The sequence below is a fragment of the Canis aureus genome, chromosome 10 (assembly GCF_053574225.1).
Source record: "Canis aureus isolate CA01 chromosome 10, VMU_Caureus_v.1.0, whole genome shotgun sequence".
In the NCBI taxonomy this organism is placed as follows: domain Eukaryota; kingdom Metazoa; phylum Chordata; class Mammalia; order Carnivora; family Canidae; genus Canis; species Canis aureus.
The window spans coordinates 27,615,423-27,628,273 of NC_135620.1; the positions used below are offsets into that span (position 1 = coordinate 27,615,423).

The 12,851-nt window shown below is 43.7% G+C and overlaps 1 protein-coding gene across 2 annotated transcripts in view; it reads right to left on the reverse strand.

The window, feature by feature from the left end:
* The window catches only part of ETF1 (eukaryotic translation termination factor 1), a 32,454-nt gene extending 28,961 nt beyond the window's left edge, over positions 1-3,493 (reverse strand). The window contains exons 1-2 of one of the 2 annotated variants that reach the window (XM_077911868.1): positions 3,336-3,493; positions 3,072-3,175 (exon numbers count right to left, since the gene is read on the reverse strand). In XM_077911868.1, coding sequence (XP_077767994.1) covers positions 3,072-3,157 — 86 coding nt within the window. In that variant the 5' untranslated portion in view covers positions 3,158-3,175; positions 3,336-3,493. The remainder of the gene's footprint in view (positions 1-3,071; positions 3,176-3,335) is intronic. The other variant, XM_077911869.1, reaches the window with a different exon arrangement.
* Between the last annotated feature and the right edge of the window lie 9,358 nt (positions 3,494-12,851).

Here is a 12,851-nt window from a genome sequence, read left to right on the forward strand (position 1 = left end):
TCTTTAAAATAAAATAGTCTATTATAGCTTAGATTACAATTTGAGTGAACCCAGCCTTGTGTTTTTGGAAAAAATAAAATATATTCAATGCATTGTATAACACAATGCTTCAAGTCCTGAGCTCTGCTACACTTCAGACACCAAGTTATTTCCCTCTCAGCCTCAGTTGCCTTGGCTATCAAAAGGTGGCAATACTTCTTGTGAGGATTAAATGAAATAGTGTCTTAACAGTGTCTATAATATACTACACACTTAATAATTATTGTGCTTAGCAACTTCATTCTGTTCAGATGTACTTAATTACTGGGTCCATTTTGCAGTGGTTCCCTTTCAAAGCTACATTTGGGTGATATTATCAAGAGATAGTCATAAACCGACTTTGAATTTCAAAATTACTCTTATCCCAGCATTTCTTATAGTTACTGTTAAAAACAAACCAATCTGGTTTTCGTGCCCAGAATTCTATACTGCTGGGAGAGTTAAAAAAGAAAACAACAAACAAAAACCCCACAAAACTTTATTTCAAAAACAATTCTATAAATCCAACACTAAGTTTTACTAGTGCTAATAACCATGCTTGAAGACCTCAGTTTTCTCCTTCAGCCCAAAGGCTACCTGCAAACACCAGCACACAGATTGTCATCCAGTTTTTTAAAGGTCATGGCATTTCTCCTTAAAATATTTTAGCATTAGGTAAAGAAAACATTTCTCATCATACAGTATGATGATCTGAGTCTGATTTTAATACAATATAGCCATGAACACGCAATCTTCCTATTTCTGAAAAGAAAACTGATATGTACTGGGAAACTTCAGAGCCAAACTGAATACAGTTGTGGCTCCTTACTGATACCCAGAGATGGCAAAGATTTAAAATTTTCATGGGATCAAAATGCAATCAAACCCTGAATAAAGGCAAAGCAGGACATGATTATCAACCACATTATTTGTTTAAATGAAGACTACTCCCAGATAGTTTAGACAGCTTAATCCTTATCTAAAATGTTCAAACTAACTCCATCACTTAGAAGAAAAGTTATGCATAAGAATTTCATTTTAAGTGTGCTTAAAACTTTACTAATCAAAGGGATAAAGCCTCTAAAAGCCTTGAAGAGGAGCTTAAAAGTTTCAGGTAGCTAGGTAACATGGCTAGGGACAAATATGAGAATGAGCTTCCTTAAGCAGAAGGGAATACTGTTACTACACAGTGTTATTTTTTAACGTCACTACACTCAGACAACCGGGAAACTACCGTCGTAAATGTACACTTTAGACTTCTGCAGAGAATATCAGGTATGCAGATTCTAATGCCCCCAAAGTAAAGTAATAAGAGAACAAATATACAGGTCATATCCAACTTTAAACACTGCAACAACAATCCATAAAAGCCATACTCAATTGAAAGTAACACAACAGAAGATCCTAGTGAAATAAAAGAATCTAATTCTTGGTAGTGCATCATACATAATGGGTCATGACCTGTACTACCTACCCCCCCTTGTAAAATATGCTCACACTTGAGGACTAATTATTCAATCTAACATATATGGCAGAGAACCACTTGTGTTCAAGTTCCTGTAAGATTATTAAATAGGTCTGAGTATTTTATTAAATTCAAAGAAACAAACTTAAGAAGTAAAAAATAAGCTGCTACTTTCAATTTGTACTAGGGAAAGGGTTAGCAAAAGCCCAAGTCGCTAAACTGAGAGCCAAACTTTCAGGAGCTTCATCTCAAGCAGGACTGTCACTAATTTAGTAAGTACAAAACACAAGGCAAAACCAATCTATTAGCTCAGGGCCGTCCATGTAACTAAGTACACCTTATTTCATATAGTAACAATTAAAAGCTTGATTAATTCTATCACTGCAAACCAACCAATCAAGAACAGCCCTGGGATGGAAACCAGAATGTCCAATTCCTGCCTTGAAAACAAACTTTCAACATAGCCTGGAGCAAGGCACTCTGCTATTCTAAGAATGCTCAGACATACAAATATGTAATGTTCCAAACGCCTTTTTTTTTTTTTTGGGCCACTTCCTGTAAGCAAAAAGTTCCTATAACCAGGAAAGGAACAAAATAAGTAAACTAAAAAAATGGGAATACCTCTGACATACATTCCCAAAACAAGTAATTCTTTTTTAATCTAAAAAAAAAAAAAAAGCACATACAGCCAGTTTCAATGTAATCTTCCCCTGGGCCCACCCAGAAAACTTACAAAAGGAGACCAAAAGCCCACCTAATTCAGTTCTAAATTTCAACAAGCATTAGTACATCAGGCACCTCTATCCCTGGAAGTTCCAGAGAAAGGCCGAAGAGGACCCTGTAGTTAACAGTTCACTTCAACGGCCTCACAATCCAATTTCTCCTGAATATACAGATACGCATTCGTCAACCAAAATCTTCTCTCTATCCCCCCCTTCCCCCCGCACACGTTGGCATTTTCATTTCATAGGTGGATACTGTAACAGCTAACACCAGGAAACTCCGGGATAATTAGAGGATTTGGGGGAAGTCATCTTGGGAGTGTTGGAAGACCCAGAGATATCAGGAAGAGTCATAAAGAGGTTGTCCCTCACCACCTCTCCTTCCTGTCCCATCCAAACTTCACCCATACCGGTATTAGAAGACCGGGAGGGGGAGGCCATTTTAATGAGACCTGGCTAAGAAACGTGAAGGAAGAGAGGAGGAAATCAGGGAAGGGCGTTCGGAAAGGAAGGCCGAGCCCTTTTCCCCAACAGCACCCGGGCAGGGTGGCAGCACCTGGAGCTAGAAGAGAGAGGTGCTGGATTCAAGGGTCTGGGAGAGATTCAAAAGTATCAATGGCCTTCCACGAGGGGGTCAAGTGGTCCGAGCCCCGGGAGCGGGGCCCCTTACCCCGAAGCAGGGGAAGGACCCCCTTCTCCCGCCAACCGCGCAGACCCTCGCCCCTGGGTTGGGGGCTACTACCCAGAGATCCAGAAGGCGGGAGTTGACTAGTGCCTGGTTCTCATCCGGCCATGCGGCGCGGGGGCGGCCATCCTGAGGGGTCCGGGAACCAAGAGGGCACGGGGGGGCCGGACGCGGCGCTCACCCGCGGGCCGCCTCCAAGCTCTTGATGAGCTTCTTGATCTTCCAGATCTCCACGTTCCTGTCGGCAGCACTGGGGTCGTCCGCCATCTTCTCGCCTCCTCCTCCCTAGAGCGGCCCGGCGGGGCCCGGAGACACCAAGACCACAGAGTTAGCGCCGCCGCTGGGGCAGAGCGGCCCCCTTCCTTGCCACCCCCAAGAGGCCCTCTTCTTCCCGCCCTGCGCGGTCCGCCGCGGCGGTCGCTGGCCTTTCCCTCCCTCGGCTTACCTAAGGGCCCAGTCCTGGGCGGCAGCGGCTGCTCCTCCCCGGCGGCGGCTCCGCGGCGGCGGCTCTGACGTAGGACACCGGCTCCCTCTCTCCAGGCAGCTGCATGTGTTGCAATCCGCTCACATGGGGCCTGTGACATCACTTCCTCCGCCAGAGGCTGAGTGGAAGTCAGCGGGCGGAAGGGAGGGGGCCGGTGCGGAAGAGAGGAAGCTCTGAGCGCGCCGCGACTTGCCATTGGCTCTCTGCGCCGCGGCCTACAATAAGCTCTCTGATTGGCCTCAGTGGGGCCGCGCTGCCTTGTGAGGTAGGGCCCGGGGCGGGGAAGTACCGCCTTCCTTCCGGTCCGGCGAGCCGAGCGGAGGCAGCGGGCGGAAGCCGGTGGCTCTCGCGAGGATTCATTCAGCTACCCGCCAGCCTCCAATGGGGGTGTTTTTTTAAAGGGCGAGGCGCCGGCGTCGTCGTCTTTTCGGTCTGTTTTCGGTGAATGGAATGGGCATCTGGAAGTCTACGACGCACGGCGAGGCGCTCGGGCCGGGACGCACGGTTTGAGTTGCGCCTACGAAGTCTCGAAGAAACGCCTCAAGCTTCGTGGGTTGATAGCTGACGACGTGCTCCGGCCGACGTGCGTCAGTCAGTGTTCGCGGACTTGTGCCAGGCTCCCAGCATGGGTGTCTGGGTCAGGAAACTTTCCCCGGGTGGTCTGGGACCCCGCCACCCGCAGGGGCAAAGGAGGCGCGTTTCGTCTCTCCTCAGGGCTAGGATTGTTCAGTTTGGACCTGGAACCTTGTGGGGGCGGGAGGGGAGAGTGGGGGCTGCGGGAGGTTGGAAACCTTGAGGTACCTGAATAGGTCACCAAGGGTTTAGGTTTAGTCTGAGCTTTTGAGAGTGAAGGTGGGACGGTGTTGAAGCAATATGGGCAGCTGTATAAATTAGAACTTTATCTTTTTGAGTTAGGGTTTTTAGTTGACTGTGTGTGAATTTGTTCAAATATTTGGGCCCAAACTGTATGGCAGACCCGGTTTCTCTGAGGATGCTGAGGTGAACTGTCTATAACGGTGCTTACCTCCGTGGAACTTTCAGTTTCGTTGCGACGGCACTTGTGATTGTATACTTTTGTATAATAAATTAGCTGCATAAAAGCGTAGTTACTGTAGTAAAAGAGGGCCTAATTTTGGAATGAGACCCAAAGAATGAGTAGGGGTTTATCAGGAAGGAGCATAACACGTTTAAAAAAAAAAAAAAAAGTGTGCATAAAAAGCCAGTGTGTTGAACAAGAGCAGGAATGGGTAAAGTGGCTTGAGGAGCAGAGGACAGTCATTTAGGGCCTTGAAAGCCAGGTGTAGGAGTTTGGCCTCTTTCTCTTGACCTTGGACAGCTTAAAGGATTTAAGAAGTAGGGAGATGACATGAAGATATGGTTATGTTTTTAAGGAGATGGTTCCGTTTGGATTGGAAAGAGCAAAAGTGGAAGCCTAGGGATCATTTTGGCGGCTGCAGTCATTCATGTGAGATAATTGTAGCTTAGACTAGGGTGAGGATAGTGCAGACAGAGGTCAGTGATACACAGAGGGTTAGAATGGATAGGACTGGATGATGGATTGGGTGTGGAGAAAGCAAGACTGGGGGCAGCCCGGGTGGCTCAGCGGTTTAGCGCCGCCTTCAGCCCAGGGTGTGATCCTGGAGACCCGGGATCGAGTCCCACGTCAGGCTCCCTGCATGGAGCCTGCTTCTCCCTCTGCCTGTGTCTCTGCCTCTCTCTCTCTGTCTTTCATGAATAAATAAATAAACCATCTTTAAAAAAATTTTTTAAAAAAAAGAGAGAAAGCAAGACTTTCCAGAGTATGAAATGGTTACATTTACTGAGAGGGGAAAGATGAAGAGCAGGTTTTGGGGGATGGTCGAAAGTTTTTTCTTGGGCCTGTCAAGTTTGAGATTGGTGATGTCAGGCAGTTGGATTTGTGTGGACTTTGACTCCTTTTTCCATCTTACCTCTACTTTGCTCACACCTTGGAGATGGGGGTATCCCCATTTAATCGATTGGGAAACTGAGGCAAAGAAAGGTGAAAGGGATTTACTCAGAGTCACACAGCTAGTTTATGGCTTCTAGACTCCACGTTCATTGTCCAGTGCATTTTATCATGCAGCAGCCCCATTACCTCTTTTGCCATAAGGTGAGGATGCATTTTCTACATGGGTAAGTCTCTTCCCCAGCAAATTAATTCCCAGGGTGGAATCTTTTCTTTAGGAACCATTTTGTAATTCATGGCATATGTTCATTTATTACGTAATAGTTACTGTACTTCTGTGTGCCATTTTCTGTGCTTAGTAGTGGACTTTCTCAAGGTAAATCATCATAAACACTGTTACTGACTGGGTGTGTACTATGTCCCAAGCTTTTCCCTGCTTTGTTTCCCTTGCCCGAATTCCTACTTTCTTCAGTTGGTTGCCTTGATCTACCTCTCTTCGTTTTTATGTTTATAGGATTTCTTCAGGTCCATGTCTCATGCTTTATAGGCTTTCTAGACCACCTCACAGGCTTGCTTTTATATGTGATTCACCCTGAAGTAAGATGGTGACATCTCAGAATTGCTGTTGGTCAGCCTTTAAATCCTTCAAACTTGGTAATCACTGAGATATGTAGCTTGTTTCTTAGAAACTTTAGTCCCAGGTAGTTTAACTGTAGCTCCGGAAGCTTACTTGCCTAGTTGCTGTAAATTCACCATCTCTGCATTTAGAATTGGAAACCAGTGTCTTAGAGGCAAATCCTGGCATTGAGCTCTAGCAGAAGGGTTTGGAGGATAATAGAATAGGGATGCTGTTTCCTTCATCAAAGAAGAGGGTTTGAAAATGCAACCATGACCATCTGTGTTCAGGAAGAACCTCCTGTGACATAAGAGTGATACAGATTTTATCAAAATGTCATATGATGAGAATAGAGTATATAACCTCTCTAGACAAAGGTGGTCCTTTTCTGAAAAGTGAAGGATTTGTACTTGACCTCAGAACTACTTCTCCAGGTTTAATGTTAGATAATAAAGTTAAATATTGAGATATAGATAATATTCCTAGTTAGTGGTGCAGGTCAGGGAGGGAAGGAGAAATGGATTGTTTTGATGATGTTGAAAATATCAATAGCAGCTTGAGAACACAATGCCATTAAGTACAGAATGAGATAATTGGTTGCCAGTGTGCAGACCAGTTTTAAGAGTAGCCAAGGTGAAGAAAGCAGAGGAGGAATGGTTGTGGAAAGACTTACTAAAGGCTGTACCCTTTGACTCTTCTGGAAGTCAGTGGGGTTGTTAAAGGAAAGATCTCTGGAGCTAGGAAGCCTTAGGATTGAACCCTGACTTTGCTCCTTACGTTGGGCAAGTCACTTAAATCTTGCAGAATCTGTGTTTTTAAAGATGGGGATGCTGTCTGTTGTGTGCAGTACCTATGTCAATAGTGGATGTTAGTTCTCTTTTTAGTTTCTCCTAATATGTTCTGTCCTGTTCCACTGTTTTCAGTATCCATCTGTTGACCTGTTACACTACTTCTAGCAAAAATTGAAGTTGAGAGCCTAAAGGTAGAGCAGGTCCAAATTACAATTCCTAGGGATTTTTTTCTCCTGGTGAAAAGAGGAACCCAATAAAATGGTCTGTGGGATCTTTTTCCCTGTTTCAGTGGCTGGTGTGTTAATAAGTGTTAGAAATTTGGAACTTTTCACAGCTAGAGGGTAAAATATTGGGGATTTATGTGGGGAGGGTTGTGTGGGTGCCAAGGAACAATTGTGGTGGTTTAGGGCCTAGAAATTGGGCCTTAGGCTGGTCAGCATCTGATAGTTCTTGGATAATGCCTCCTTTATACTTACTGTGGCCATGATATCAATCACAAGTGTCTTGTTGCTTTGTGGCAGGATTTTTATGTGATTTGGAAACTATTCTTGGGCTGCAGCAAACTTTTTGAAGCCTCAACATTGTGTTTGTCTTAGCTATCACAAGGGTCTCTAACTAGATATACTTGTCCCTGTTTGTTCCTTCTCTCTGTTACTGTTAAACATTGTCAATTTGCCCAGCTTGGAGTTGTCTGTTATATACAAGGGTCCCATGGTTATAGATAGAAAAGCAGGAATTTCCTGATGATGTTTAATATTTAATAGCTTAGGGCAGCCCCGGTGGCTTGGCGGTTTGGCACCGCCTTCAGTCCGGGGCGTGATCCTGGAGACCCGGGATCGAGTCCCATGTTGGGCTCCCTGCATGGAGCCTGCTTCTCCAACTCTGTCTGTGACTCTGTGTCTCTCAATAAATAAATAAAATCTTTAAAAAAATATTTAATAACTTAAGGAGAGAAGGTCTTTTTTTTTTTTGCTATTGCCTAGGTGAGTAGTCTGAGGAGGGCACAAGTATCATCCAACCCAGGTAAGGTTGGGATTTAGGGAAGATTCCCCTTGGAATATCCTTAATGTTTATTGGCTTCTAACTACTGTGGTGGGTACAATATTAAAATTTGGAGATCTCAAGTTCTATGTTCATGGCTTTTTATTTACCCTAACTAATAAACATCCTGATAACTATTTATAGTATAATGAATTATTTTTTCCTGGGTATCTTCTTAGTTATGTGTTTTCCCTGTCTTTGATCGATCAGAGTTCCATGTAAGATTTATTTAGGGGCGCCTGGGTGCCTCAGTCAGTTAAGTATCTGCTTCAGTTCAGGTTGTGATCCTGGAGTCCTGGCATCCAGCTGCATGTCAGGCTCCCTGCTCAGTGGGGAGCCTGCTTCTCCCTCTGCTGTTCCCCCTACTTGTGCTCTCTTGCACTCTCTCTGTCAAATACTTAAATAAATATCTTTTTTTTTTAAAAAGGATTTTATTTCAAAAGAAAAAAATTGCCTAAAAATAGTTAAAAATAATTTCTGAGTTAGGCTATCTGTGAAGTGGGATGTCTGGATGGCTCAGTTGGGATTAAACGTCTGACTCTTGATTTTGGCTCAGGTCATGATCTCAGAGTTGTGAGGTTGAGTGGGGCTCCTCAATTAGTGGAGGGTCTGCTTGTCCCTCTCTCCCTCTGCCCTCCCCCACCTCGTCTTGTGCGTGCACTCTCTCAAATAAGTAAATCTTAAAAAAAAAAAAAAAAGTGTGTAAGTGCTTACCACTTCATGAAGTAGGTGAAGATCAATAAAGAACATGTCTAATCTGCCCTCAAGTTCTTGGATGTACTTAAGCATGATGAATTTGAAGAATGCAGTTCCATCCCATAGATTCCATCCTTAAATAAATGAAATCTTACAGTAAGTAAAAGCCAATGAAGAAGACATACTGGTGTAATTTAAAGCTCAAAGGTTTGTGTAAATTGGCGTAAGATCCAGTTGCTTAACTGGATTACAGTGTATGAAAGTGACTTGAAATGGTCAAGTATAAAGTACCATTTATACTTGAACACAGGAGGTATAATATAACCCTTTAGTGGGATGGGTGCTACAACTAAGGAAGGACAGTAGTTTCTTTTCTAAATGATCAAACATCTGTATGTGAATTTGTAATCTTGTTTTTGTTTTTTCTTTTTTTTTAAATATTTTATTTATTTATTTATTCATAGACACAGAGAGAGAGGCAGAGACACAGACAGAGGGAGAAGCAGGCTCCACGCAGGGAGCCCAATGCGGGACTCGATCCCGGGTCTCCAGGATCACACCCCAACTCTAGGAAAAAAATGCACATAGAAAACACTCATTCTTTCTGTTCTGGAATTTTTTTGAGTTCCTGTTGAGGGGCGCCTGGGTGGCTCAGTGGTTGAGCATCCGCCTTTGGCTCGGGTCCTGATCCTGGGGTCCTGGGATTGAGTTCCACCTCGGGCTCCCCGCAGGGAAGCCTGCTTCTCCCTCTGATTGTGTCTCTGCCTCTGTCTCTGTGTGTCTCTTGTGAATAAATAAAATCTTAAAAGAGTCCTGTTGAAAGGAGCACTCACTAGCTGATACACTATCTTCCTATAGCATCAAAGAAAAATTAGCAAGGTGAGATTGAGTCCTGCCCTTTGGATCATCTGGGGAGGAGATAAGTAAGTGTTTAATGTTTCCAGTGGTGCCTTTCTTGACTCAGTAGACATTGGTAGAATAGTGAGACAGATGATAATTTTTAAAAATATTTTATTTACTTGTTCATGAGAGACAGAGAAAGGCAGAGACAAGAGAAGCACAGGCTCCCTATGCAGGGAGCCCAATATGGGACTCAATCCTGGGACCTTGAGCCGAAGGCAGACATACTCAACCACTGAGCCCCCCAGGTGTCCCCAAATGATAATCCTTTAGTTCAATTCCATAAATACTTAGTGGATACCAGTTTTCTCTATAATGTGGTGAAAAACTAGATGTAGTGCAGTCCTTATGGTCTCTTTTAAGGGGAAAAAGAACAAAGGAATATTAAATAGGTAACTATGAAAAGAGAAGTAGCTGTTTACAAGACTGAGGCAGAAATGATCAAGATGAGCCCGAAATACCTTTGTATATGTTTAAGAAAAGAAATTATCAAAGACTACTGGGGCCTTTTTTTTTTTTCTTCTTTTTTTTTAGATTTTTATTTATTCATGAAAGACACAGACACAGGCAGAGGAAGAAGCAGACTCTGCGGGGAGCCTGACGTGGGACTCGATACCGGGTCTCCAGGATCAGGCCCTGGGCTGAAGGCGGCGCTAAACCACTGAGCCACCCGGGCTGCCCCCCCTTTTTTTTTCCTTCTATGTAAGTATTTGTAACATCTTAATAGACTTTGACATATAATTGACATAAAACATTGTATTATTTTAAGATGTACAATATAAAGATTGAATATATATATTGTGAAGATGATCACCATAGTAAGTCTAGTTAACATATATCACTGTACATTGTTTCCATTTTTTTTTCTTGTGGTGAGAACTTTAAGATTTACTCTCAGCAAGTTTATTTTTTATTTTTTAAAAGATTTTATTTATTTGACAGAGAGCATAAGCAGGGGGATGGCAGGCAGACAGAGGGAGAGGGAGAAGCAGGCTTCTTATGGAGTAGGGAGCCAGATGTGGAGCTCAATCCCAAGACCCTGGGATCATGAACTGAGCCAAAGGCAGACTCTGAGCCATCCAGGTGCCCCTCAGCAACTTGCAAATACGCAAAAATTATTTTAACTATAGTCACCATGCTTTTCATCCCTAATATGTAGTTATTTTATAATAGGAAGCTTGTAACCTTTTTTATCCACCCCCACCATGCCCCCCTTTTCCACCCCTGCCTCTGGCAACCAGCAATCTGTCCTCTGTATGTATGAGCTTGTGATTTTTTTTTTTTTTTTAAAGATTCCACATGTAAGTGAGATCATATATTTGACTTTCTCTGATTTCATTTAGCCTAATGCCTTCAAGGTCTATCCTTATTATTACAAATGGGAAGATTTCATTCTTTTATGACCATAGAGTGTTTTATTATTTATATATATAGTATAGGTGTGTTCTTGCTCATGCATCACAGATCTTCTATATTCACCACCAGTGGATGCCTAGACTTTTTTTTCATATTTTGGCTGTTGTCAGTAATGCTGCAGTGAACATGGGATGCACCCCCACCCCCACCGCCTTTTTTCAAGAGTGCACATGTGGCACATATGCCAGGCAGGGTGGAGAGGGGCAGAGGGCGAGAGAGAATCTTTTTTTTTTTTTAAGGTTTTATTTATTCATCCATGAGGGGCACAGAGAGAGACAGAGACACAGGCAGAGGGAGAAGCAGGCCCCATGCAGGGAGCCCGATGCTGGACTCGATCCTGGTTCTCCAGGATCACGCCCTGGGCCAAAGGCAGGTCCTAAACCGCTAAGCCATCCGGGCTGCCCGGCGAGAATCTTAAGCAGGTTCCGTGCCAGTGCAGAGCCTGACCCCAGTGCGGCGTTGACTCGGCTCCATCTCATGACCCTGCAATCATAATCTGAGCAAAATCAGAGTTGGACACTTAATTGAGCCACCCAGGTGCTCCTGCAAGTTTTTTGAATTAGTGTTTTCATTTTCTTTGGGTAAATAACCCAAAGTGGAATTCCATGGATTATATGGTATTTTTGTTTTTTGTTTTTTTTTTTAAAGATTTTATTTATTTATTCATGATAGTCACACAGAGAGAGACAGAGAGGCAGAGACACAGGCAGAGGGAGAAGCAGGCTCCATGTACCGGGAGCCCGACGTGGGATTCGATCCCGGGTCTCCAGGATCGTGCCCCGGGCCAAAGGCAGGCGCCAAACCGCTGCGCCACCCAGGGATCCCGGTATTTTTGTTTTTAACTTGTTGAGGAACCTCCACACTTTTCCATGGTGGCTGCACCAATTTACATTCCCATCAGCAGTGCACAATGTTCCCATTTCTCCATATCCTTGCCAACACTTGATATATCTTGTCCTTTTTTTTTTTTTTTCCAAGAAGGGGAGAGAATCTTTTTTTTTTTTAAGATTTTATTATTCGGGACACCTGGGTGGCTCAGTGGTTGAGCATCTGCCTTCAGCTCAGGGCATGATCCCAGGGGTCCTGGGATCGAGTCCCACATCAGGCTTCCTGCATGGAATCTGCTTCTCCCTCTGCCTATGTCTCTGCCTCTTTCTTTGTGTCTCTCGTGAGTAAATATATAAAATCTTTTAAAAAAAGAAAAACCCTTTTCAGATATTTTACTTATTTTATATTCATTAGATTGCCTTATTTTCTTTGCTGTGCATAAGCTTTTCAGTTTAATGTGGTCCCACTTTTTTCCTGTTGTATTTTTGTTGTTAAATCCAAAAATCACCAAGACAGATGTCAAGGAGCTTAAGGCCTTTATTTTCTTTTGGGAGTTTTATGGTTTCAGCTCTTAGAAGTTTTTAATCCGTTTTGTGTATGGTGTAAGATAGTGGTACAGTTTCATTTTTTTTTTCTTAAAGATTTTATTTACGTATTTATGAGAATACACAGAGAGGAGAGAGAGAGAGGCAGAGACACAGGCAGAGGGAGAAGCAGGCTCCATGCAGGGAGCCCAACCTGGGACTCAATCCTGGGACTCGATCCTGGGGCTCCAGGATCACGCCCTGGGCTGAAGGCGGCGCTAAACCGCTGAACCACCCAGGCTGCCCAGTTTCTTCATTCTTTTGCATGTGGCTATCCAATTTTCCCAACACCATGGTTTTTTTTTTTTTTTTTTTTTTTTTAAGATTTATTCAGAGAGAGAGAGAGAGGCAGAGACACAGGGAGAAGTAGGCTCCATGCAGGGAGCCTGACGTGGGACTCGATTCTGGGACTCCAGGATCACACCCTGGGTTGCAGGCGGTGCTAAACAGCTGCGCCACCGGGGCTGCCCTCCCAACATCATTTATTGAAGAGACTTGTTCTTGACTACTGAGGTCCTATCAAAAGAACTTAAGAGTCAACATGAAGAGCTTCCACAGGCCAAAAATAGAACAATTTCAGCATCATTATGAACTACAGTGAATTGAAACACATAAAATCTGTGAGCTCACACTGACACCTAAGAAACCTCATTGGTCTCACCTTTGAATAATACAAAA